The sequence below is a fragment of the Oreochromis aureus genome, linkage group 1 (genome assembly GCF_013358895.1).
Source record: "Oreochromis aureus strain Israel breed Guangdong linkage group 1, ZZ_aureus, whole genome shotgun sequence".
Taxonomy (NCBI): Eukaryota; Metazoa; Chordata; class Actinopteri; order Cichliformes; family Cichlidae; genus Oreochromis; species Oreochromis aureus.
This window is the reverse complement of record NC_052942.1, coordinates 24,440,830-24,467,868: the sequence shown is the minus strand read 5'-3', so window position 1 is coordinate 24,467,868 and position 27,039 is coordinate 24,440,830. Positions and strand designations below refer to the sequence as shown.

Sequence of the window (27,039 nt, the reverse complement as noted above, 5' to 3'; positions counted from 1 at the left end):
TAGAAAACCAGTATATAAGAATGTCCACTTACCGAACTGACATATGTACATTTTCACTTGTACGCATTCCCTCCATTTCTTTCTTAAAATGGAAAAATAAGCCATTTCTCTCTAATAATGTGCGTGTGGGTGAAGTACAAAAAAGCCAAGAATTTTTTTTAATCATCTTAAACAATTAGGATTTTTAATTTTTTCCTTGAGGACAGGATGAGGGATTTTTCTTTTTCTTTCAAACTGGAAATCCCCTCATGCTCATTGCTGTTATTTAAGGCACAGCAAATGAACTTGATCATGAGTTTAAAAATGGAGCATTTCAAAAAACGCCTCTCTTGTGTTGTATATCAATGGCTCTACTGTCTGCCCAGAGCAAACGTTGCCTTGCATATTTTTGTTAATGTGAACCAGAAAATGTTCATGTTGCAAATAAATAGGCAAACTTTAAAGCTCTGCAATTAAAGTTAGAATCTCATCTGCAAATGCTGCAGAGATACCTACAGATACAATACACTGACAATTTCTCCCTTAATGCAATACAGCAACCATAATTTGTCCATAATTTGAAAATCTGGATATCTATTTCTTTATTTGACTGCAGAGGCATTTCCTCGAGAAGCTGCAGTCTTCTTTTGTTTGATTGCACATGAATAAAGACTTCAAATAATACTTACAAGCAATGTGCAAAAATCTGAAGATGATAATGAGATGAAAAATACTTGGCTTTATGATGGACAGATGATAACTAAGCAATACCACTGTTATTCTGGATTCAATACAAACTCTTTTGTATGTTTTGACCCCTTTATTTGGGAAAACAGGTAAACAATTCCACTAACATACATATGACATACAGAACAACATAGTCCTGTTTTACTCAAGTTTAAGTTTACGCTGGATGCACACAGCTGTTCTTTTTTTCTTTTTTGTTAAACACCCACATTTATAATTTTACATTTTACATTATGTATGGAACGATGTTTATTTGTGGCCGTATACTGAAGCCCTGACTGTCATTATCTTTAACAGAGGTTTTCTTAAAGACTTATACATGACAGTGTTGTATATTATCAGTTCTATATCGAGCCAGCACTCTGAAAACAATCCTAATAAAGCTAGTCTAATAAATCAAGTATGCAAAAAACAAAGTGTACAAAAAAAAGAAAAAAATGGATTCTAAAAAAAAAAACATTACACAGAGCACAACAGTCTACTTTCGTATGCACACTACACATTGCATTGTTGCCATCATGGATTCTTTATGTACTTGTTGGCAGACAGCTTGATAACCCAGAGACCTTTCTTCCCACCATCATGTGGGGATTTAAAACTTTTCAGGGTTTAAATTAAGATGGATGAATTTCAGCTTTTTTATAGAAAATGATAAGAGTGCAAAATGCAGGCCCTGTTACCAGCACTTATGTGGGATAAATAAAGAACACCATGGAATATATGCATCAAATTATTAATGTTAATAATTAATTTATGCATTGAAGTTAATTAATTACATTAGCTGGACTTGGTGTAACCTGTATGCTGTGTTCTTAATCATGGATCTTTAGTCCGTTCCTTCCTAGACTGTCCTACATATCAAAAACTTCAGCCCAAACTGTCCCTTATTTGCGGATTTCAGAGAACCCACAAACTTCCAGAAATATATCTTTGACATGGCTTCTTTCTTCTTTCATAAACCCTCTCATGCCATGAGCCTCAGGCCTACCACCAAGCATGTTCATGTGATTTTTGTCCCCTTTTTTCTTTTCTTTCTTTTTTTTTTTTTTAAATCACTGGGATATTTGACATTTATTTTTGTAACAGTAATTTTTGAGTTTGCCACACAGTGTCATTTTAAGGTTTAGTGTGATGCCCTCTCCAATCAAGCTGTGTTTCATCTGTTCCCTGCTCCGTTTGCACCATGCTTGAACATTTTCCCAAAGACAGTCTATATATAAAATAATCTGCATTTGAGCCGCAGTAACTAAGAGATTATTCGCTGCTTCTATTTTTTGAGTTCTTGCAATGCACATCATTCTTTAAAAGAAAAATGTCATTAAGATACTGATTCAAAAATAATAATAAATAATCTTAAAAGGGATAGAGATGTTGTTCTTGGCCATTTTAAAAATGAAAGTAAACTTCCTTTTTTATTTTCATGAAATTCTAATAATTGAACGCCTTTAAAAAAGAATTAAGGCAGCATATTTTGACCACCATAAGAGGCACTTTTCAGACAAAAAAAATCAAACATGTTTACAGAAGAAAGAAAAAAACCCCAGAAACAGTAAGTAGTGTTTGACACTGTTGACTGACATACGAGATTATCCACAAGCTTCCCAGTGTAGAACAAAAAACTGGTGTAACGCAATAATAAATAAATTTACAGCTAAAACGGAACCCAGTTCTATTAATCAAATGTTTGCAGTTTGACAGAGTCTTCAGCTGTCATGTGCACTCGCGCACGGGCAACATCTGCATGTTTAAACATATATCAGTTGTGTCTTATTCTATCTTCGGACATGTTGAAGACAGAGGAAGAATGTTGTGTTGCGCTCGGTTTTGTTCATGAATGTCCACGATGTCACACGCCAAAGCAAAACGAACAAAGGACCATCTCCTGCAAGGTTTTACGCAGCTCCTGGCTCCGGTACGCGTATATAAGCGGGTCGATGAGGGAGTTACAGATAATGAGGATGAGGAAAAGGTTAAAGTTTCGAAAGAAACAGTTGCAGAAGGGGCTGGTGGGGCAGACGAGGATGAGGATAAGGTGTAGAAAGAAAGGGCCCCAGCATAAAATAAAGACCCCGAGCAGGATAGTGAGGGTTATGGCTCCTTTCATACTTGTGGACTGGCGCCTGTTTTTGTGGAAAGCCACGATGCGCCGAGAATGCACGTGCGCCAGGACAAACATGTGCAGGTATAACACGGCGTTGAATACCAGAGTAGTGCAGAAGAAAGTGACGAGGCACACGATGACGGCGTTGTCGGTGTGATATACGATGAAGAGGATGCTGGAGGTGATGCTGGCCAGCCACACCACCACGATGATGACGATGGCGCGATGAGGGGTCATGATGCTGTGATACCTCAGCGCGTAAAAGATGGTGATATAGCGATCTGCAGCGATGGTGCACAGAAAGGAGAGAGAGGACACCACGGAGCTGCAGATCATCACGTCGATGACGTTGTCCAGGTGGCGAAGCATACCGGGGTGCACATCCAGGAGGCCGTGGTCATTGAGAAGCATGAATATGGTCTCCACCACGTTGCTGACGCTGACAAGCATGTCAGACACGGCCAGGCAGCAGATAAAGTAGTACATGGGCGAGTGGAGGTTTCGGTTTTTAATAATCGCCATAATGACCAAGATGTTTTCCACCAGACTGATGAGTCCCAGTGCCAAGAAGAGCTCCTGAGGGATCCGGATCTGAACGCAGTTCAGCCAGTTTCGCTCTCCTGCGGTGGAGTTCGTTTCGTTCTCCTCCAGAAGGTCATTTAGCGGTCCGAAGTCCGCGTGAAGTATGGAGGGATACTGCAGGGACCCGTTGGTCATTTCCATGTCTGCCTTCTATTAGGTAACTGCAAGCTTTTTTAGCTTTTCAGGTGCTCTGTGTGGGTTTTAGGCTGCTGCAGCACAGATTTAAACTGAGTAAGGAACCTTCATCAGCTGTCTCTGGAGCTTAGAGGATGCCTCTACATCAGCTGTCGCAGTTACAGCTTGCTTCTGAGCAGGTTGGGAATTCAAGCAACTCATCCGAACTGTTTGTTAAACCCATGGAAGCTTCAACCGTCCAGTATCCTCACACTCCACTTCAAAAGTTCAAGTATATGTATTAATATTTATTTCAGCCATTAAATAGCCTGAAAAATCATCGGGGTGCTACCACGTTGGTCCCGGTGAAAAATGCGTTTCTTGACTCGAGTAATCCTTTTATTTTTACTATAACCTACTGAGTTTTTATTATTATTTTTCGCCCTATCCAACCAGCTGCTCCGGGATGCACATCTGTAATATTTCCTTCTCCACTAAAATCTTGCACTCCGAGTTCACGTTTTTTCCTCAAACAGAGCAGCCGATCCACCAGAATCCTTCCATTAGTTCAGATTGTTCTGACCAGCATGGTGACAATGAACACTGTCTCTAGTATCTTGGGAACGAGAGAGAGAGAGAGAGGGAGCGAGAGAGAGTGAGAGAGAGCGAGAGAGAGAGAGAGATACGCCGGATTTTTTCTCACAGCGATGCTGCGTCCTGAATGACTTCAGGCGGCTCCTCCTCACAAGCGTCAGCTGCGCTGCGGTCCTGTCTGCGAAAGTTGTGCCAAGTTCTCTTGGGAGAGAGCTGAACGGTGATGGTTTGAATTCAGTAATAGTTCGATCTGTTTTTAACACTTTCCTTTCTGCTTTAAGTAAGTGCTTCACTTCCGCTAATATTATTCTAATCAGAGTCTTGGTGGCCAAAATATAATTTCTGGAAGCTAAAAAAGAAAAAGCTCTGAAAACTTGTACTATACTTTCTGGAAAGCAGATTTAAATCTTTACTCGTAGTTAGCCTCCTGTTTTGTTCTTAGACATCTCATTTAAAAATATTAGTTTTAAATGCAACAACTTCAGTTTAGCCTGTAAATACCGTTTCCACATTTAAAGCAGTAAATTCCTTAAACATCGTTCTTTCAGCATGAAACCTGATGACTTTTCTCTATAGCCTGATGGTATATAATCAGGCTGATGTATGTATGTATGTATGTATGTGTATATATTTATTGTGTATACATCAGATTTTAGGGGTAAAATCGAGGGGAAAATTGTGGTTTTAGGGAAACTGCACATAAAGATGCACACGCCATGTCTGTGTGTATTTTTTGATGAGACAGTAATAAAGAGTGTCAAGAGGGATCTTGACACTGTGCTCAAATCATATTTGCCCAGGTTCCTGCAGACACAGGAAGTAGGTGGAAGTAGGGAACAAAGTTGGTCCCTTAACATAGACACAGCATCTGCTCCTGCAAGCACAAACACCTGCAATGTAACTAAATAATCTAAAAACAATCAGAATCCATTTGTTCTGAGCTAACTGTGACCAAATGAGGGCTTGGGGATGTCACAAAATTCACCTGAGCTGCTAATTCAGTGAGTGTGTGAAACACATGTGCAACTGTCACACATGCAAGGCTCTCCTTCACTGCTTTGCAATATTTTTTTCATTTTAAAGTATTAAAACATCTTTAAATAATTATGGATGGTAAGTTATGAAGACTTTAATGATGTCTTAACAACAAAGGAAATTGTGTGATAGTAAAGATCTTTCTCTGAAACAATAAACGGTTGGAAAACTTGAACCTAAACTTTCACTGCTCTCTGAAACATTAATTTAGGACAATAATCTATAAATGACAATTAAAAAAAAATATACACAGATGCATAATTCTAAATTTGGTGTAGACACTGTGAGGCAATTCTTGGCCTGGGTCAGCCTGACCAGGTACATATTGTGAAAACATTAAATATCAAATCTAAGGCTTAGGTAATCCAGGACAAAATCCACACATCTACCTGTGCTTAAAAATGATTTCCATTAAAAATAAGTTTTAAATAGCTTTAAGACAAATGTGCAAGTGAAAATCTTGGTGTTCATAGAGCAAAACGTGCTGTTTGTGGTTAAACTTGCTTCTCAAACCAACGGCACAGTAACTCTGATGCATATTCACACAATTTGTTAAATCAAATTTAATAATTTCAACTTCAACTTCTTGGGCATGTTTATCTGGTTTCAAATTCATTTGTATCATCAAAAGTGACAAGTCATGCAGGCAAACACCATCCATCCATCCATCCTCATCCGCTTTATCCGAAGTCGGGTCGCGGGGGCAGCAGCCTAAGCAGAGAAGCCCAGACCTCCCTCTCCCCAGCCACCTCCTCCAGCTCATCCGGGGAACACCAAGGCGTTCCCAGGCCAGCCGAGATATAATCTCTCCAGCGCGTCCTGGGTCTGCCCTGGGCCTCCTCCCGTGGGACATGCCCGAACACCTCACCCAGGAGGCGCCCAGGGGCATCCTTGTCAGATGCCCGAACCACCTCAACTGGCTCCTTTCGATGTGGAGGAGCAGCGGCTCTACTCTGAGCCCCTCCCGGATGGCCGAACTTCTCACCCTATCTCTAAGGGAGAGGCCAGCCACCCTTCGGAGGAAGCTCATTTCTGCCGCTTGTACCCGCGATCTCGTTCTTTTCGGTCACTACCCACAGCTCGTGGCCATAGGTGAGGGTCGGGACGTAGATCGACCGGTAAATTGAGAGCTTCGCTTTTACACTCAGCTCCCTCTTCACCACGACGGACCGGTGCAGCGTCCGCATCACTGCAGCCGCAGCACCAATCCGTCTGTCGATCTCCGGCTCCCTTCTCCCATCACTCGCGAACAAGACCCCAAGATACTTGAACTCCTCCACTTGGGGCAGGAACTCATCCCCGACCCGGAGTGGGCACTCCACCCTTTTCCGGCTGAGAACCATGGCCTCAGATTTGGAGGTGCTGATCCTCATTCCCGCTGCTTCACACTCGGCTGCGAACCGTTCCAGTGCGAGCTGGAGGCCCCCACCGATGAAGCCATCAGAACCACATCATCCGCAAAAAGCAGAGATGAGATTCTGAGGCCACCAAGTGAAAGCCCTCCGCCACTTGGCTGCGCCTAGAAATCCTGTCCATAAAATTATGAACAGAATCGGTGACAAAGGGCAGCCCTGGCGGAGCCCATCACCCACCGGAAACAAGTCCGACTTATTGCCGGCAATGCGAACCAAACTCTTGCAACGGTTGTATAGGGATCGAATGGCCCGTAACAGTGGGCCAGACACCCCATACTCCATAACACCTCCCACAGGACACCCGAGGGACACGGTCGAATGCCTTCTCCAAGTCCACAAAACACATGTAGACTGGTTGGGCAAACTCCCATGCACCCTCAAGTATCCTCGAGAGGATAAAGAGCTGGTCCAGTGTTCCGCGACCAGGACGAAAACCGCATTGTTCCTCCTGTATCCGAGGTTCGACTAACGGACGAACTCTCCTTTCCAGCACCCTGGCATAGACTTTCCCGGGGAGGCTGAGGAGTGTGATCCCCCTATAGTTGGAACACACCCTCCGGTCTCCCTTCTTAAAGATGGGGACCACCACCCCGTCTGCCAGTCCAGGGTACTGCCCTGATCTCCACGCAACATTGCAGAGGCGTGTCAACCAGGACAGCCCTACAACGTCCAGAGCCTTCAGGAACTCGGGCGGACCTCATCAACACCAGGGGCTCTGCCACCGAGGAGTTGTTTAACTGCCTCAGTGACCTCGACCCCAGAAATTGGCGGGTCATTCCCTCATCCCCAGACTCTGCTTCCTCCTCGGAAGACGTGTCAGTGGGATTAAGGAGGTCCTCGAAGTATTCCTTCCACCGTCTGACAATTTTCTCAGTCGACGTCAGCAGCGCACCGCCAGCACTATACACAGTGCAGGTAGAGCACCGCTTTCCCCTCCTGAGACGCCTGACGGTTTGCCAGAATCTCTTCGAGGCAGTCCGAAAGTCTTTTTCCATGGCCTCTCGAACTCCTCCCACACCCGAGTTTTTGCTTCAGCCACTGCCTGAGCCGCATTCCGCTTGGCCTGTCGATACCTGTCAGCTGCCTCTGGAGTCCCACAGGCTAACCAAGCCCGATAGGACTCCTTCTTCAGCCTGGTGGCTCCCTTCACCTCTGGTGTCCACCATTTGGTTCGGGGATTACCACCACGGCAGGCACCAACCACCTTGCGGCCGCAGCTCAATGCAGCAGCTTCGGCAATGGAGACGCTGAACATGGTCCATTCGGACTCAATGTCCCCAGTCTCCCTCGGAATGTTGTTGAAGCTCTGCCGGAGGTGTGCGTTGAAGATCTCGCGGACTGGGGCCTCTGCTAGACGTTCCCAGCACACCCTCACTACGCGTTTAGGTGCACCGGGTCTTATGAACAGAATAACACGTCATGAAAAAAAGTAGCAGACCGGCTTCTGTCCAGCTTCTGAAATTTAAGGATTTGCTGCATCATTTAATTTATACAATGACAAAAATATCAGGGGTTTAGAGCTTCTGTGTGACTACGAAAAACAATTTTGAAATCAATTTTGCACAATATTTTTTTGAAGAAAAGAACAATTTGTTGTAACTCTGCATTCATTTTTTTCAGGAATTTCAATTTGCTCTAGGTGTTTTTGTTAAATGTTATGGCAACTGGTTACATTTAACCCACAGCACCAGTGGTAATCAGGCAACCTCTGAGGCACTAATCTGAAAGCGCTTTCAATACAGCAGAATGATCACATGAAGTTTTCACGACAACACCCATAGCTCCAGGTGAATTAGGAACAATGACCTCATTTGACCATCCAGCACAGTCACCCACATCCTTGTGGCTCATTGGAAAACAAAGTAAGTAGGTCTGTTTCAAGTGTGTACAGCATCTCGCAATGATTTTGTCCTTTGTTTGACTGAGAGTAACAGACCTCAGGCGTGTTTGTGTTTGTATTGAAAAAAAATGTTCGAACAGTGACTGTAAAGCATTAATGGGGTGAATCGTATCCCATGGATAATATGAAAAGACACTGAGAAGAAAGGGCAACAGTTAGAGAGTGTTAAAAAAATAAGCACAAGTTAAAAACGATAAATATCACTGATGATAACAGAAGCATAGTTACTGCTTCAGATTTAGTGTGCAGCGAATGAGCATAATCAAGTGAGGTCATGAGAATCGGAGTGTACACAGAAAAGAGTTAACTGAATAACCAGTTTAAGAGATAAAAATGAAAACATCTGCCATAGCTGCGTTGTCAATAAGGGCAAGTAAACTGAAACTGAAATGTGAGAATCCGTGCCGAAATCTGAGAGGTAATAAGAATATTAGAGAAAGAAAGCAGCAGAATTTAAACAAACAAACAAAAAACAGCAGCCAAGATGATTAAGACAATGAGTAGAAAATACCACAAAGCCCACAAAGACAAAACAAATCTAGTTTATCATGTTTAAGGATGCTTAAAATGATGTCAGGTGTGTACGTGGAAGACCTTTTAATGCTTTTTGCAACAGGTCACAACAGAAGTGCGTCATCAGGTCAAGCAGCATCTTGCTGAGGTTTGTGTGGAACTGTTTGTCATCAGAAATGACTCAATTTGATGTAATTTATTACCAAGAGTCAAAACACTTTAAATCTTTTCATGTGGCCCCCGTTATATTTTGGAACTTCTTAATTATTCAGCAGAAAAATCATAGAAATCTCACAGTAAGATTATTATGGCTACAGAATCCCTGCAAAAATAAAAGAAATGAACATACCCCCCAAATGCTTAGTTGTGGATCAACTATAATTCAGTTCAAATTATAAATAAGACCTAAATGGATGGCATGACTAACTGAATTTGCGCCAGAAAAAAAACAACAAAAAACCGCAGTTTCCTTTTTAGAAAAACAGAATTGATCGATTTAAAATGCTTTACTAGCTACGCATTAAAATATTCAAGTTAAAAAAAAGTAATAATTTTAGCCTTCAAGAAAACTTCAAGGGATTTTTCAGAGTTTGTTTTTATTTTTATTGGGAGTGATCAAATCAATGAGAATAAAAATTTTATGATTCTGTGTAAATGTACTAAAGTGCAGATAAGCAGCAGTTTGCTTTAGAACTTACACTCAGAATGAGACTACATGAATCTTGCTCTAGCTTCGTAAAGCCTTCCAATGCGAGTGTTTATGAGAGAAAATGAAAAACTCTCAGAAAGCCAGAAACCAGAGGAAGAAAAGCAGGACTTATTATCAGTTAGTGCTACTGAACTGACAATGCTTGGAGACTGATTATGGAACTAATAATTATAAATAATACACTTAACCTTGGCAACATGACAGGTCCAACTAACAATCTGCTTTCTGAGCTTGGAACAAAGTTTGCCAGGTTCACATCCATCTACATTACCCCAGTAGTATTTATGTTTGTTTTTTTTAAAATCAGTCTAATATTTTGAAATTATGACAACAAAATAATATCCAGCTGTCCAACTTCTTCTCCTTGTAATTATTAACATCACTTTCTTTTTCAGTTTTATTCCTCTTCATCCATCACTTAGTCCACCTCTATCTCCTCTTTCAGTCCCATTCATCATCATCTCTGTAGGGGTTGTCCTCTCTTGGTGGCTCCTGAAACCGGATATTTGCCAGCATGTCCCTCATTGCCACCATTAGGCGATTCACTTCCTGGTTCAGCTCCTGACCAGCTCGAGCCACTTCCATGTCATCTTCCTGCCTCGGTGGATCCTTAAGAATGAAGGAGAGATTATTCAGTCTACAAACTGCTTTTCTACTCTACCTGAGGACTCAAAGCCCTTTATACAAAGTACCTCATTCATACCCATTCACTCAAGTGCTTTTTTCTATGCAAGTTCTTTCTATCTAACATTCAAACACATTCATACTCTAGTGGATGCATCAGGTTATCTTTCCCAAGGATATTTGGCTGTTCCAGCCAGGGACTGAACCATCAACATCCCAATTATTAGATGACCCAATCCATCTCCTGAGCTAGAGCTACCCAAAGTGCTCCGCTACAATGTCCTAATAATTTAATTTGTTCTCGGAAATGGTAAAGTAATGTCTTGCAATGGTTAAACTGTACTGATGGTGTCCAAATAAATATATGGCATCCACATTGGATATAGCAGAGTAATCTAGGGTTCATGTTATCAAACACAACTTTAGGTTGTTTTCAGAAATGTAATTCTACTTTACGGTCAAGTTGTTCTTTAAATATTAAACTCTTAACTATATTTCCTTTATCCATATTGTATCTCTTCCTCTCCATAAGTGGATAACAGAGATGGAACTGTCCTGATGGAAACATGCCTCGGGCATATCCGTTAACAGTAAGCATGTACAGTTGACTGTGTGAGTGTTTGCCATACGTTTACTGTATCTTAAAGTGGCAGAGATTGGTGTGTGCTGCACGCTGGCAGGAGCCTGTAAGACCAATGAGGAGATTCATGTTCAGCAGGCCAGTCATTGGAAAACTGGACATAAACCAGACACGCATCGTGATCAGTGTAGCGCGAGAGAAGTGCTTTAAGCCATGAAGTGGACGTGGCGTCTTTGCAATAATCACCTTCACACATTAGATAAAGTAACAGTTAAAGGAATCTTTCAATTTAGTCTTAGAGCAAGTTTTTATTTGCAGAAAATAACCAAACAAGGTCAAAATGGGTTCAGTATAGGTGCTGCTTTCCATGCATTCATATACCATTTGCACACAGAAAGCATGTTTGCAGTTTTTTTTCCCCTTCCTCTTAAGGGCATATAAAGTAAAAAATTTTTTTACTAATTTCAAATACAAGGGCTTTACTTAAAATCCACACTCTGATATATTTGCAGAGTAAAAGTACACCATTTAAACTTCCACATTATGAACTTGTTTACCAAAAAGCCTTTGAATGCCTCTTTTATGCAAAATCATACGAGCGAGTTTTTTATGATCAGCAGATTTTGTGAAAAGCAGTGCACTCTTTTTTTTTTATCGCTTGTGCCAAGTAGATGAAATCATCCTCTCTTCAGCACATTTTCCTTGCCAGAAACATCACAGAAACTGATGCTGTGAGAATGTATATTTACTGTTATATACACTGCTCTTCATTTTTATCCCTTAAACAGCGGCATCTTGTAAATTTCTGCTAAGAAATCAGTGTTGGTCCATGTTAATTATGGCCAACATAGATCAGTGAAATGCTGTATTTTAGCAACGTTGTTTCAGCTGTCCGACTGCAATGATCAACGCTTGTAAAGCCTTTTCTAGTTAAAAGGTATTAAAGGTAAGATGTTAGGTTAAAATGCTGCAACACTGTAAAAAAAAAAAAACACCTAGAGAGTTTCTGCAGGGAGAACTACAGTTGATGCTTTTGCTGGTCTGAATGCAACTAGTGAAAAAAAAAACAAAAAAAACAAACATTGTTCCACGTCTCACTGTCAACCCCAGCATAAAAATGTGTGCGCTGTGTAATCTTTATACATTGGTTCTCTTTCACACAGTCTCTGAGCTTAACTGCAGATCATTCTGACGAAACAAGACGTAAGAAAATATGGAGACAAAAATCATCCTCCCCGCTCATTCACCTCACTATTTGCTTACATCTTGTATCTGAAGAATGGGCTGCTGACATCATTTAGAATGAAAGATAGTTAGTAATGTAAATCATGATGAAATTGAACAGTTTATGTAATGAAGCTTCCACGTTTTGACATTTAAATTAATGCAATTAACTAAACAACTTCCTATTAATAAAATATATCTAAAAAAAAAATAAAAAATAAAAAATAGATCCACGTCCTCAAATTTCTCAAACATGGTTAACCTAAAATGTGTAATAACTGCACAAGTACTGTGAGCCACACTACACTATATAAACTACTTAAACTTAAAACTCAGCAGGCTTTAAGCTGGTTTGTGTGAAACGGGATGAAAATGGTTTCGTGTTCACACGTTAACAGATGGACAGAAGAACCCTTATTTTACAAATACGGGTGTCATCCAAGATGAACAAAATGTGAATTAATGAAGAAATCCAAGCACTAAACTTCCTTATTAGCAAAGAGAAAGCAGAGATATTGAGTCAACTTTGCACTTCATGAATGTTGTTTTCTTCAACTTGGAAATGGTTGACAGAATTAACTGTAATAAGGTCATATGCTTTCTTTGATATTTTTCGGTTGTCATCCCCTTAGGGTGACCATGAGTCTTAAGAGGAAATCTTCCATCAGTCATCGATGTGTGTTAAAATGTTTTCCCAGATCGTTTACCAGCGCAGCCCTGCAGGGTGCTGCTATTAAATGGGTGTATCTGTGCATGTCTGCTTTAGTCATAATAAAACCAAACCAAAAAACCCCAAAACACAACTTTGCTTGAAATGCATCGTTCAGGGTGTTGAGGGCAAACACTAGACTGGAGTTTGCTTTGGAAGAGGTATGACTGTCATCAGAACATGTCAGACCCACATGGAAGGTGAAAGAGTGAGTCACTTTATTAAACTTTATTACGGAAGAATAAAAATCTTGATTTATTATGTCTCTAATTTTAATTTCTTTTGCATAATTACAAAGTACCTGCACAGAGTAGAGGTTAACAACATTTGCTCTTGTCAGGAGGTGAGAGCCAGACATTTTTTTAAATTCTGTGATCTGACACCAAATTCATTTATAATAATTTTGAAAATTATTGTTTATTGTCTTTCATTTTTAATCCTGATTTTTCAGTTCTTCAAGTCTCATCTCTCAGGCAAAAAGTCTAAATTCTTTGGTCTCTGTTAGAGTTAAGATCTCTTAAGTGGGAGTAAACTCTCACTCAAAGCTTTGAGCTCCTTTAGTGATGTTCTAAGTAAACTCAACAGACAGCGTTGCAAGAAATCAGAGAACCAAGGAGAACATAATTAAATCACTTTACAGCCCTCTGAGTTCACCAGTTCATAATGATTCATTCACTAACTGCGCTTACACAATTTTAAAAGAAACAAATGAGTTTTTTGTCAGGGGCTTATAGCTTAGTCACATGGTGTTACCACATGCACACACTATGGGTTCTTTATTTGTTTTTTATGGTATTCTAAGCCTATGCAGCTGTTTAGAGAAGCTATAGCAGTAGCATATGCTCTTGAGGGTGAGGAGGGACATCTACAGTATAAGTGAATGTCATCCATCTATCCTCTTCCACTGGCAACTTCATCGTCAATAGTACATTTCTGTCACAACCAACATGCACAATCAATGTTATACCACTGCACACATTAAAAATGAAAGTGCACCAGAAAATAAGATAATACAGCCCTACAAATGATATATCTGTCTGTTGTTTTATTGTAAGATAGCTTAATTTAACAGTTTGCAAGGAAACTAGTTACTCTCTCTTCCTCCTGTTTTGCTATGTGCATGTGTCTGTGTGCTTGTGAAAAAGGCTCTACTGCAAGTCTGTGTGGCAAACACAGTACAAAACAGAGGGGAGGCAAAACTCAAGTTAAAGACAAATTGTTATGAGTGCATTTAAAAGCTTCCTGACAAGCGTTAATCAATATAAAGTCTAAAATAGACATCGACCCTAGAAAAATACTGATCTTGACTGACTCACCTGAATGTTAAAGTTTGGCAGCAATGACCGGAAAAACAGTGACAGTGTACTCTCATTGGATGCACCAACACGCTGCCTATATGCAGACCCAAAAATAAACAAGCCATGAAGTTAAAATGAAAATTGAGACAAAAAAATAATAAGAGGAAATTAGCATGCATAAGTATAAGGATCCACAATTACCTTTCTGGTCGTGTATATGACATCACTGAGTCGAGTGGGGGCAGAGGATCAAACCCCATCACAGGCTGAGTGGTCACCTCCTGGTGGTGAAACAAACCAAAAAAAATACATGAAAATAGAACAGACATGTTAGTTATCAAATGTGTGTGTGCAAAACGATGGATGGATTTTAAGCTGTCTGGACTCTTTCTTCGGTAATTAAAAACAAACAAACAAACAAACAAAAAAAGAACTTAAGTTGTCCACAAAGTACACTGCTCAGAAATAAACTTCAAAAACATGGGAACATTTGATCATTACAGTAAAACACAGTTAAACTTAAGTGATATTAATCTGTCCAGTTAGGAATGTGTAGGCTTCCTAACTGGACAGATTGAGATGTGTGAGTTTTAACAGACTCTGTGTTATACAGTGATGATCAAGTGTTTCTTTAATGTGTTTTTTTAATCCACTGCATTTTTTTGAGCAGTGTAATTTGTCTTCTTATAGTTTTACTTGGGGTGATCGTGGCTCAAGAGTTGGGTGTTCGCCTTGTAATCGGAAGGTTGCCGGTTCGAGCCCCGGCTCGGACAGTCTCGGTCGTTGTGTCCTTGGGCAAGACACTTCACCCGGGCCAACAGTGTCCGGCAGCCTCGCCTCTGTCAGTGCGCCCCAGGGTCGCTGTGGCTACAATGCAGCTTGCCATCACCAGTGTGTGAATGTGTGTGTGAATGGGTGGATGACTGGTTGTGTAATGCGCTTTGGGGTCCTTAGGGACTAGTAAAAGCGCTATACAAATACAGGCCATTTACCATTTTTAAATCTACGGGCGATGACTTGGGCGAGCTGGAGAACAGCAGACTTCTGTTAGAGTTACGAAATACAGCTGTAATCATGTGATTCTGAAGCAACTACATTTGGTACAAAACTTTAATTTAAAATTTATTAGACAATTTAATAGTTTGTAAAACAGCTATTGCTTCTCAAAGGTCTTCTTTTCTCTAGCCGCTTTCCACTAACCACACACCATAATCTGGTTCTGCCAGAGATTTCCGTTTTCTCTGCACTGTGGCTGTGTGCTTGTTCACAGGGAATCATTTCTCCACAATGATACTGAGATCAATTATTCTGTGATTTAGAGTTAGAGATTTGGAGAGTGAACTGAAGACACTGTGAGACGTGTCACTAGCAATTGTTGGAGTATGCTTTCTGCTATCAGAGTGGTGCCTCAGACTGTTCAGTACCCTAATCAAGGTAAAGTAACCAAGAAAAAAACAAAACATTTACACTTCACTGGGCTTGCAATTTGCTGTGTGCAATTCTCAGAATAGAAGACACTGAAGTGCAGATGGTGATTGTTTCTTACCAGAGGCAGAGTTGAGGTGGCTTCTTTGATCTCAGAGAGTAGGACATGGCGATGGATGTTCCTTGGTGCACTTTGGTACCTCTGCTTTCTCCTATTAGAAAGACATGAAGGGGAAGGTTTTGAGAGGCATGTACTTTTAATTAAAGGAATACTAAGTGTAGAGGTAAGACCCAGCCCACAGTTAATTTTGCCTCTCTTTGTCATCAACAAATGCTTCTAATGTTAAAAAACAAAAGGAAAAAAAAAGCTTACTTGTTTTGGCAGTCCTCCACTACAGGGTCTTTGGCATCAACTCGTCGTAGCACTTCTTTCACCGTCTCTTCCAGCCAAAGCATTACTGCTGCCTCCCTCCACAGAGTGTAAGTTCTCCCCACATACAAACCTGTCAGTTCAGCCAGAGCTGGCAGCTGCCTAAAGATGGAACAAGTGCAAAGAGCTTTAACATGAGAGTACAAAGACGGAGGAAAAAAAACATATTTTATTGTATTGTTTTTAAAAACCTGCATTGTGCAATAGTTCGGAAAATAAAGACAGCATACATCACCTTATCTGACTATTTGGACCAAAGAAACTATGGGAGGTGACTGCAGCATCTGGCTGCACAGTACACAGATCCAGTAAAGGCATCAAGACTATAGCGGGGAGAAGGGAAACACGTCAAAGGGCAGGGAATTACAAAGTTACACTTTTCAAACGGTGAATGGTAACAGTCCTTGAAGTTATTAAAATTCTTTAAAGTATGCCTTAGAACATGAAGAGCTAAATAAACGGCAACCATTTGATTCAGTTCATTGCTGAGGGTCTAACCTGCAGGGAACATGATAAGGGCAATCTGCAGCAGCTCGTCAGCTTTGTGCCTTTGTTTGTGACTTTCTTCAGGGTCTATATTTTCCTGCTGACTTAGATGAAAATAACAAAGGGCAGTGGAGAATGCAAAGTTTGGCAGCTGAGACAGATTTCTGTGCTCCTGAAAAGCAAAAACAAACAATTCCTGTGACAGACTGAAAATTTAACAGTGGCACACTAACTCATGCACGCACACAGAAAGTAGGTGCACACTTTACCTCCCAGTCCTGATATATCTGAAGGACAGATTGGTACTCTCTGGAACGAAGTGCCAAGAAATCAATGAGCAGCAGCATGCAAAGAGGGTCAGAGTCTGGGTCCAAACTAATTCAAATGGGGAAGAAAAAAAAATTAATATGAAACAATCATGACAAAGATGTGTCTTAGACTAAGTACAAATAAATCTATCACACCACGATGATCTGGGCTGCTTACGGTGCTTCAGACATTACAGCCACTGCTGGTTATGGCATTTAGTGAATTTAGTAAAGACGGCATTAATGAAGAAGGTCGAAACCAGACAGCTCCAAAACACCACTGCTTTGCTGTTTGTTTCCTCAGTAAATTTTCACCCTCAGGCAGAAAACCAACTGAAGTAACCAGGAGGGAGTTATTAATCTATGCACACAAGTCTCTTTTTACAATAGCTTAAAATCAATCTAAGGGCAAAAAAAAAATCTTTAAGAACAACTGTGATTATAACAACAAATAAAGTCTGTGTGTTAAACATCATAGCAGATGAGATTATTAATTATCTTCTTTAATCATCTCATATAATGTATGTGTAGCATTTCTTCAAGCAACACTTTCACGATTCTGTTAAAGCAAACAATGACTTAATATCTGCCGGTGATGAAGGGCCAGTGCTTTTTATTACCACACTGCTGCTCTTCAGGCCAGAACATTAAATCAGGAAGCCGGAATTTGATGAAAATCACAAAAAATATTGACTACTATATGAATAGTCTGCAAAGCTGAAGCTTATGGCAGCAGTGTCCCCACAGGAACACTTTGTGAAAAGCTTTATGGTAAGTGATTTCTTGAGCAACATAACACAAGAGGTAATGATATAAACACATGAACTGAATGTTTTTAGATTATGTCTCCATAAAAGTTTAATTCTATTATGTGTAAAGGACGGGTCATGATATTAGCCCGAATCTCAATACATGACCTGAATGAATCTGAAACACATGTTCACTTGTTTTTTACCTTATAAATAATTCTGAGTCCATCTCCGATCGTTATCAGCAGACAGTCTCACCACATTAGTGCACATAAAAAAGGTGCCTCAACAAATTTGTCTGTTTAGTGTTTACTTTATAAAGGGAATAAAGGTTCCTCTTGTTTATCTAGAAAGTAATTTATGTAATACTTTTCATGTAATGAGACAGTGAAAGCGTCTAAATGTGCATCCTCTCTCTTTGAGTAGAAAAGATTGTGTTCTTGTATCATTATTGCTCACATGTCCAATCAGCCCATTAATTCCTCTGCAATTAAGAAGGTAAGTAGCAGCCAGGTGTTGCTAATCAAATGCAGCTGATTAACTGATCATCACCAAGTAAAACAGTTTTGACCATTTAAAAGTTTGGACCATTCAGGTGCGTTACAAAATCTTCCTAGGACTGGACGTTCCAGTAAATACACCCCAGGGTTAGACTGCACAATGCTCAGGGAAACTGCAAAAAATATTAAATGTCAAAGCTCATGACAGTGAAAAGAAAGCCTGAACAAAGATGGATTATTTGGAAGCGTTGTTAAGACAAGGCCAGTATGCCTCAGGTTTGCACAGTTGCATCTGAACAATGTTTCAAAATTCTTGTGCAATGTCCTTTGGACAGATGAGACCAAAGTGGAGATGTTTGACTATAATGCACAGCATCACAAATCCTCACAAATATCACTGAACGAAAGCAATGTTATACAGACAAGAGGCCAAAATGTGAGAGGTGATAAAGTCACAGAAAACATGCAACTACACAAAGTTATAGAATCACTGGGTGAACTTGGTTTTTCACAGGAGTCCATAATATTATGGAAAGGTCAAAGACTTTTCACAGCACTGTAAATTAGTTGTTAAAATCTGTTTTTATACAACAGTTAAAGTTTGTTTGAAAGGGGCAAAGTCTGAATAGGGAAGAGTGAGGATTTATTATTATTGCTATCATAAATTTCTCATATCTAATTATGTATCTTATCCTTTCCCACGTCTTAAGCTTTTCTTTTTATACCTCAGGATAAGTTTGCAGTACTCCAAAGCTGTCCTTGGGCATCCTCTCTTCTCCAGGAACATCATGTGCTTATACAGAGCCAGATAAAATGCTCTGCAAACAGGGAATATTGAATTACTGAATTGCTGAGTTCAATCATTTCATAAATATATAATTTAAGTTGAAAACTATACTGTAGAGTCTACAAGATGTTTAACAAAAGTACAATGTGTAACAACATTTGTAAAAAGTACAAAAGGGAACAACCAACCTGTTTTCTGGTCTCAGATAATCCAGTCTGCTGGTGCCCGACGTCAGACTGAATAAAGGATGAAAAGCACACTCAAAGCTGTACAAGGCTCGCTCTGGAAAAAACAAAAACAAAAATACATTTTTACTTAGGAAATGACTATTAATAGGTATACAAGGCTGCATCGTTCCACCTTTAAAGTTCTGGTACATGAACATGTACCAGCAGTGAAAACACCGTCTCTTACGCCTTCAGCTTGCATTTGGCTGGTGCAGTGTTCCTACGCAAATCACACAAATTATCCCTGCAGAGGACAAAGTATCCCTGTGGTCTTCTGCACAATCTAGTTCAGATACATATTTAGGATGGCGCCTGTGAAATTAAACCCATCATTGTCCTTTGTATGAATTTTGACTGGTTAACAGTGGCTAGTTTGTTTATTCACAGTATATCAAGGAACTACCTAACCTCTGAAATAACAAAAAATATAAATCAACTTGGAGAAAGATAGTTGTGTTGTAAATGCAAATGAAAACAGTCATTTAGAAATGAGGTAAAATGCATTTTACTTGAAATTATTACAAAGACAAAACATCAGATATTGGGAGTGGATAAACTGAGTTGATTAGAACAGACAAAAAACAAAACAAAAAAAAAGGGGAAAAAAAATCAATTTAATACCAGCAAAACGGTTAAAAAAGAAAATGACAAAACCTCAACTGGCACCGTGTCACATCATCATCACCTATAGTTTAGAAAGCCCAGTGTTTTTGCTTTAAATGGTTTTAACTGATCGAGAGTTCAGAGGTTTTTTTTGTTTTTTTTATTTTGCAAATGATGATAAAACACATTTTTAAATTTGTAATTATACTGAAAGAAATGGAACATTAAATGCTTGAATTCTAAAGGTATTCATATACCAAAACAAACTAAGTAATCAGTTAATACTGGGGAAAAAAAAAAAATGTACAGTATATGCTCGGCCCTCTTAGCGATGATGAACAACAGACATGCACTTAAAAGGCAGAATAATGCCTTAAGATAGGCAGCATTTCATGTCTGTACCAAAACCTCTTGTCTACAGCAAGAACAGAAAGAGTTCATGTATTAAGTCACTGAGATCAGAACGCCAGGGTGGGTGCAGGTCACACAAGTGAATGAAGCACAACCCAGTTAAGATTCAAAATTTCATTACAGTCTAAAGATATCTGAATAAATCACCATCGTACTTGCAGATCATTAGTTTCCCTTGAAGCTAGATGCGTCATTTGCTCTTAACAGATTGTGGTTGAACAGAGTGGATCCCCGGCTATCCTCATTAAAAAAACGCTGCCTAACAGTGTATTTCATGACACAGAGCATCCAATGATCCTCACCAATAAGGTCCCTAGCCATCTCCTGGTCTTCTTGTATGCGACAGACATCAGAAAGTTGCAGCAAGGAATCGATGTGGTAGGGGTTAAGCTGAAGCAGGGCCTGCACGGGAAAAAACAAAACGACACAGACAGTACATAAAAATTGGATACAGTGTACTGCATCATCACCCACTGGTTTGTAAAACTCTGTGTTGAAGCCTCGAGCTGAGTGTTTGGGCACTCTACATCTTAATTTTTAACCACAACATCACAAGCAAGCGGTGAGAAACCAATCATAAGGTTGACATCACCTGTTTAACCCTGTAATATCCCCTGTTTTACAGACCTTTTTTCTTATCATTTAAAAATGATCACTTTGTATGTAATATTACTCGATACTGCTGATTTAACTTAAAATCAAGTTTTTATTGAAGTCATAGGTCAAGTAAGGCATCGATCACATAGCCCTAAATATCATTAGCAACCTGCTGGCAACGACTTGCTGCTGGTGAAAAATGTATTTTCCCAAACTGGTTGGTGGTTGCTGACTGCCACTAGATGAATTTGGTCATTAAATAAATAAATAAATAAATAAAAAAGGGACCTGTACCAAAAACCTTGTAATTCCTTTGGTTGTTATCAGATTGCCATAATTGCAGACTTGTCTTCCAACAGTCACTCACTGCTTGCAGAGACGTAATAAAAGCTGGAGAATGTCTGACAACCCAGAAACTAAGATTCCCCTTCAAAGTGAAAACTCTGCTTTATGCCTGCACCAACACATTTCAAAAAGCGCAGCTTTTACTTTGAAAGCTCAGTTACCAATTTACATAGTACATTCACAGTCAGCAGTAAACACAGCACTGTATCCCTCTATCCAGCTAGTTATACCTAGCAACAAGCAGCCTCTAACAACTTCCAACAACCAACGGGCGGGTCACTATGAGTGACAATGGTCTAAACGGTGGACTCAGACACCGTTCTGCAAGCAGAAGACCCCCTGCTGATGATTACAAATAAAGTGGTATGATGTATTAAGCATTAGCTTCACTTTCACATCCAGAAGCTAATCCATCTTATATAGAGTCTAATTCTTGGATAGGATCAGACAGAACAAATACATATATATACATAAATATATGCATACATGCATATATTTATATATTATAGGGAGACATGTCTTAATGGTGTCTTTATTCTTCTTGGAAGTCTTAAAGATGAAACAGGCTTTGTTTTCCACACTCAAATCCATCATGAACCTAGTTTATCTTTACATTGTATCTACTTCACTTTCCATTAAATGGTTAAAATAATTAGGGTTTTTCAGTGCAGATTTAAATGTTTGAAAGTAAAAGCTGGTTGCCAACATTTAGGTTGACACATAGTGACTGATTAAGTCTTTCTGTTGCAAGGTAAACATGATCCTGTCAACACAGAGTTTCTAAAAGGACCATCCACTAACTTTACACCATGTTTATACATGAGGCACTTTATCCCCCCTTCAGTGATATTTGTGATCCCCCCACACACACACACACAACTGAAGGATTTCATTTACCACAATGTTGTTGGGATCCATGGACTCGACAGCATCCAGGAACTTGAACTGTACTTGTTGGTATTCCCGACTGTGCTCAAACGTGAAGTAATGAATGCCGTCCTTTGTCTCCAGTAAGGTCATTGAGATTCCTGTGGAGAGGTCAGGCAGAAGGAACAAAGCAACACGTAAAGAAAAGCACAACTCATGTCATATTTAAAGTCACTCTGATAAACAACTAATAAATATTGAAAATAAGTTTTTTTAATAGATTAAAAAAAATTACATTAGATGAGGAAAATGTGATTCATAATCCATCAACGATGACTTTCAGTACGTTCACAATGAGGTGGTCTTACGATGGCAGTATCAAATAACATTCACTACATGTTACAGCTAAATATCTCTTATAACTAGCACAGTTTAGAACTTTTACCCTAAATGTAATTCCTTCAAACTACAAGATAAAGTAGCATGAAAAGATCTTAACACCATTATGTGCCTGTCAGCTTGAATTATGTACAGTTAAAAGAGAATAGATCAGGAGCTTTTGATTGATATAAATTGCTGTAGAGGGCCTAAACTAATTTACCACAGCTATGTGTGCTTTTGTGAGTCTTCTGCTTTTGCTCTGTTATATAAGAGCTTAAAGGGCAAAACTGTCCTCATCCTGGGACAACTGAAAAATACATGTGCATCAATCTAACGAACCATTTATTTACACAGAAAGCTGCCTGTACTCTGAGTGTCATCATTAGCGTTCTTGTGGTGTTTTGGCATTTGAATCATATCCCAAAATAACCATTAGGTAATCACAAAACTTTTCATGTTTTAGTTTCAAACAGCGGAGCGCAACAGATAAAGTCTACCTTACAGCATCATTAAAAGTATTGCTGAAATTACCAGCAAATCACACCAAATAAAATCCCTTAAGATTAATTCACATATAAAAGTATACCTGGGCGTAGGGCTGTGCGATATGACCAAAATCTCATATCCCGATATAAGAATTCTATCGTCCGATAACGATATAAATCACAAAAATGTAACATTTTCTGTAAATTATGTGAATCTAAATTACGTGATTGAGTTTATTTTGAAAAGTCTCAACAGGATCTTGAGCTTTATTGTGAAGGGTTTATGTGGAACATAAACAAGCGGACACGCGATGGTGTTACCGTCGTTGTTGCTAACCGCAACGCATAAAAACAAGCGCTTGTCTGTCCGTAGTGTGGTTATATTAAATATAAGAGAGAGAGAGAAATTAAGAAATTAATATAGCCACTACAGTGACCATCAAAATGATGAAAAAATATTGCCGTAAACAGTTTATTTTGCGACACCACGAAACAAACGATAGCGTAAAATGAAACTATAGACGTTTTTATATCCTCATCCGATATATATCGATATATCGAACAGCCCTACCTGGGCGGCTGAAGCGAGGCCAGCTGTCCTTTGGACTGGTCATCCAAGTGGTACGGTGAAACTGTCTGTTTCTCTGTCGAGGCCTAACAAAAAAAGTGCAACAAGATTATATTTTAAACTATAGATTATATAATACATTTATTTGTTTAAAGTGGCACTGACTACTTAAATTAAAAAAAAAAAAAATTGTTTTGCTATTACCTTTGATCCCCTAGAACAGCTCGAGCCCCAAAATATCTCTTCAGCTCCGTCTCAGGGTTGAGATTCCTGAGTTAACACAGAAAATGAAATTCACTTTGAACTGGTGGAGGAAATGCATTCCAAGGCTGTTTGAAATAGATAATTGGGTTGTCAATCCATTAAAAAAAAAGTTAAATTTCAAAACAATATAATATAGCAGACAATTTAACTGAGGACCATGAGAAACACACCATATCAGTGTTGAGATTAAGAAGTGATCGTACCAGAGGCACACCCAATTTCAAAGCCTCACACTTTATATCAGTCAGAGTACAGAACCAAAATAAAACCAGGTCATCAGTGTAATTGTTTACTGCTTCGGGCACAGACGAGTTTCACATGATTAACTGTATTTTTGCGAGTTGAAAGCAGCAAATAAGGTCCTCACGAAAGCCACAGGAAAAATACAGTTGAGTGGAAATGTCTCAGTGGCTGCTAATCATCTTAATATTATAATTTGACTGTGCGGACTGTTTTGCACATTTATTTGGAACCACCCAGCTGACTTACTGGTACAAAAAAGTGTTTGTTCTATAACAGTCTTTTAATGCAGAAAGGAACAAATGATGTTTTGCCATCGACACTGGTGATTTGTCTTGTGCAACATTTTCTAAACCATTTTAACTTTTTGCACTTTGGTATTAATAAACTGTTGTACAATCCGTACGATAAATGGCCTTATTATGTTTTGGTTTTCTTCTGTGAGCCAAGCGCCACCACATGGCAGCATTTCAGAATCACAGAAATTAAACAAACAAACTTAAAACTGACTAAATCAAGGAATGACAGCTGTGCACTGTTTTGAAGACAAAATCCTAAAGCCATGAAATGAATTTGATACATTTTTTGTTTATATTTTGAACTAATGCAGTATGCTAAAAAACTGATTTTTGTGTACAAATATATATAAAGACAAATGCTGTTCAGGTTTGGTTAAAGAAAAATGATCCTAAGGTGTGCCATTAGGATCATTTTGTGCCACTTTTGTTGCATTTATCAAACATGTCCTTACCTGTGCTCCACATGCAGCACAGGTCTTCTGTCTGACACTCCAGAATCGTCATTTTGCAAACTCAGACCATTAGACTGCTCCAAGTTTTCCAGCAATAAATCAATGTTATCATCTGCTGCAGCCTCCTGAACATAAAGCACATACACACAGTCAGTTCAAAAAGAGGGGCTCAAGTTATACATACTGTAAGTTTACCTTCTGATTCTAAAGCATTAATTAAATATATAGTGTATATAGTAAATATGTTACCTTTCCATCTTCTGATGTCACTTTTGCCTTTTTCTTCTTCTTCTTCTTTTTAACCCTGTCTCCAGGTAGCTGTTAAAGAGAAGATGCAAAGATCCACAATAAGATCAGATTTCCACAGAGCTAGAAGACTGCAGAAATGCATCATTGTCGCTTTATTTTCATTTTACCTTGTCCAACTCTCCCTCATGCTTTTGATCCGCTTTTTCTGTGTCTCTATTGTCATTCTTTGCTGGGTCGCTTGTTTTGTTTCTGTTTGGTTTCTCTGCCTCTTCATCAGGTGAAATTTTTTCTCCTTCGATGTCTGCACTACCGATCTGGTAAAAATGGGACATTGGCATTTAAAGCTCTGAAAGCATCCCGTCCCACTTTGTAACATCACAACGTCATCTTTTAATGTAAACATGCCACAGCAACAACTCCAACACAAAACAATATTTAATACACAAAAATCTGTGTTCAAACAAAAGAAACCCTTTAATGCTGGCGACACTGTGGATATGCTGTGACCATTTTTCCTTCTTGGCCTTAAGTTAAGACAAGCTATAGTCCTGTGAAAAAGTAATTAGCCCTAAATTTAATAACTGGTTGTGCCACCCATGGCAACAAGAACAACTGCTTCTGATAAATGGGAATGAGTCTTTCACATTGCCATCGATGAATTCTTCTATTGTGGTTTTAATTCGACCACAGGGTTTTCAAGCATTACTGGCCTATTTAAGGTCATGCCAAAGCATCTCAGACTGAGGCAAGTGAGGCCTGCAGTTCTTTAGGTGATGTTCTGGGCTCTTTTGTGGCCTCCTGGATGAGTTATTGACGGAGTGATTTTTGTAGGCCAGCCACTTCGAGGGGAAGTTTACCACTGTGCCAGGTTTTCGTCACCTATGAATAATGACACTCATTATGGCCTTAAGAGGGCTTTGTAACACCTTTCCAGACTGATATATATCAGAAACTTTGTTTATCATCTGTTCTTTAGTGTTTTTAGAGCGTAGCACGCTGTGTTGCTTTTTGAGATGTTTTAACCTACTACACTTTGTCTGACAGGTTCAGTTTCATTTAAGTCATTTATTGATTCAACAGGTCTGACAGTAATCAAGCCTGGTCGCGGCAAGTAAAATTAAACCAAAGTTTCCAAAACATGTTAGTGTGACAAACATGGGGAGAAAAAATAAATAAATCAGGAAGGGATCAGATACTTTTTCACAGCTCTGTAGGTTTTAGTTTGTTAGATTAAAACACACACATTCACCTTGAAAAAAATATTAAGTCTCACAATAAGTAGAAGTAAGTACAAAAGGTAGCGCCTGTACGACTCCCAACCCACTCGGATTATGTTCGTGTTGATGAGGAATCACACAGACAGCTGTCGATTGTCGGTCCATGTGCAATCACAGTCCAATTTAAAGGTAAGTTTTAAAAGAATAGTGACGCGCTGAAAACAAATACCAGACCTTTTCTGGCGGTGTACTTTCTGATGGTATAAACAAAGCCTACATTTGGACGATTTTTTAAAGCGATAGCCAGCTGGGCATCATGTCACACGGCTAGTCCAGAGAGAGCTAGCCGCAAACAGCCGCCATTAAGAAACTGACACTAACTTTATGCTAACTTCATGATAAGTGGTGGATTACACCGTCACCTTACCAACTCATAAATGTTGCTGAAATTTTTCTGAGCCTTGTTTTTCTTAGCCTTTCGGCCGTCATTTTTCTTGTTAGAAGAAAGAGAAACGTTAGCCGTGTCCAACTGCTCCTCTTCAGCCTCAGCCTGCTCCTCCGGGGTGTCACCCAAAGTTAGATCCCCCAAGTCCAACGCCTCCTGGCCTCGCTGTTTCCCTTTAAGCCTTCGAAGAGCCCGGGTAGACATTCTCTGATACTCATGAGGCACACACGCTTGAATATTAACGACTAAAACTGTTGTTTTGCTAGCAGACCAGTGAACTGAGGACAAATTCCATTGGGTTCCTTTTCTTCTTCTTCGAAATGTTTCTGCGCTTATGCCTGTGTCACTGCCCTCCATAGGAAGGATGAGGAATCGCAACAATAAATACAAAACGATCAATATGCAAAGTAAGAACAGGAACAGGCAAGCAGCAGAGTATGGAAAAGCAAGATAAATATGTCTACTAGGGAATACACAACCCAAGGCATTAAAAGCCATGCAATTTAAATAACTTGAGCAATTAATTACGCTAGACTTATTGATAAATTATCAGAACTTGTAAAATATGGTTTTATGACCT

At 39.5% G+C, this 27,039-nt stretch overlaps 2 protein-coding genes across 2 annotated transcripts; both read right to left on the bottom strand.

The window, feature by feature from the left end:
* Nucleotides 1-803: 803 nt before the first annotated feature.
* Nucleotides 804-4,355, bottom strand: mc1r (melanocortin 1 receptor). Its single transcript, XM_039611193.1, has one exon. The coding sequence runs from the start codon at nucleotides 3,548-3,550 to the stop codon at nucleotides 2,573-2,575; it is 978 nt and encodes a 325-aa protein (XP_039467127.1). The 5' UTR covers nucleotides 3,551-4,355; the 3' UTR covers nucleotides 804-2,572.
* Nucleotides 4,356-9,004: 4,649 nt separating this feature from the next.
* tcf25 (transcription factor 25 (basic helix-loop-helix)) lies at nucleotides 9,005-26,799 on the bottom strand. Its single transcript, XM_031759575.2, has 18 exons — nucleotides 26,442-26,799; nucleotides 24,965-25,111; nucleotides 24,798-24,866; nucleotides 24,549-24,673; nucleotides 23,498-23,563; nucleotides 23,297-23,379; nucleotides 21,890-22,020; nucleotides 20,353-20,452; nucleotides 18,998-19,091; nucleotides 18,748-18,840; nucleotides 16,735-16,840; nucleotides 16,478-16,637; nucleotides 16,215-16,302; nucleotides 15,923-16,081; nucleotides 15,671-15,761; nucleotides 14,326-14,405; nucleotides 14,143-14,218; nucleotides 9,005-10,298 (listed from the first exon to the last, which is right to left on the bottom strand). Exons 1-18 carry the CDS (start codon nucleotides 26,661-26,663, stop codon nucleotides 10,131-10,133), a joined length of 2,058 nt encoding a protein of 685 aa, XP_031615435.1. The 5' UTR covers nucleotides 26,664-26,799; the 3' UTR covers nucleotides 9,005-10,130.
* Nucleotides 26,800-27,039: the final 240 nt, after the last annotated feature.

Coding starts and splice junctions, on each gene's coding strand:
- mc1r (XM_039611193.1), bottom strand. CDS start 3,550: ATGGAAATGACCAACGGGTCCCTGCAGTATCCCTCCATACTTCACGCG.
- tcf25 (XM_031759575.2), bottom strand. CDS start 26,663: ATGTCTACCCGGGCTCTTCGAAGGCTTAAAGGGAAACAGCGAGGCCAG. Junction 25,112..26,441: donor TCAGCAACATTTATGAGTTG/GTAAGGTGACGG, acceptor CATTTTTACCAG/ATCGGTAGTGCAGACATCGA. Junction 14,219..14,325: donor TCATATACACGACCAGAAAG/GTAATTGTGGAT, acceptor GTCTGCATATAG/GCAGCGTGTTGGTGCATCCA.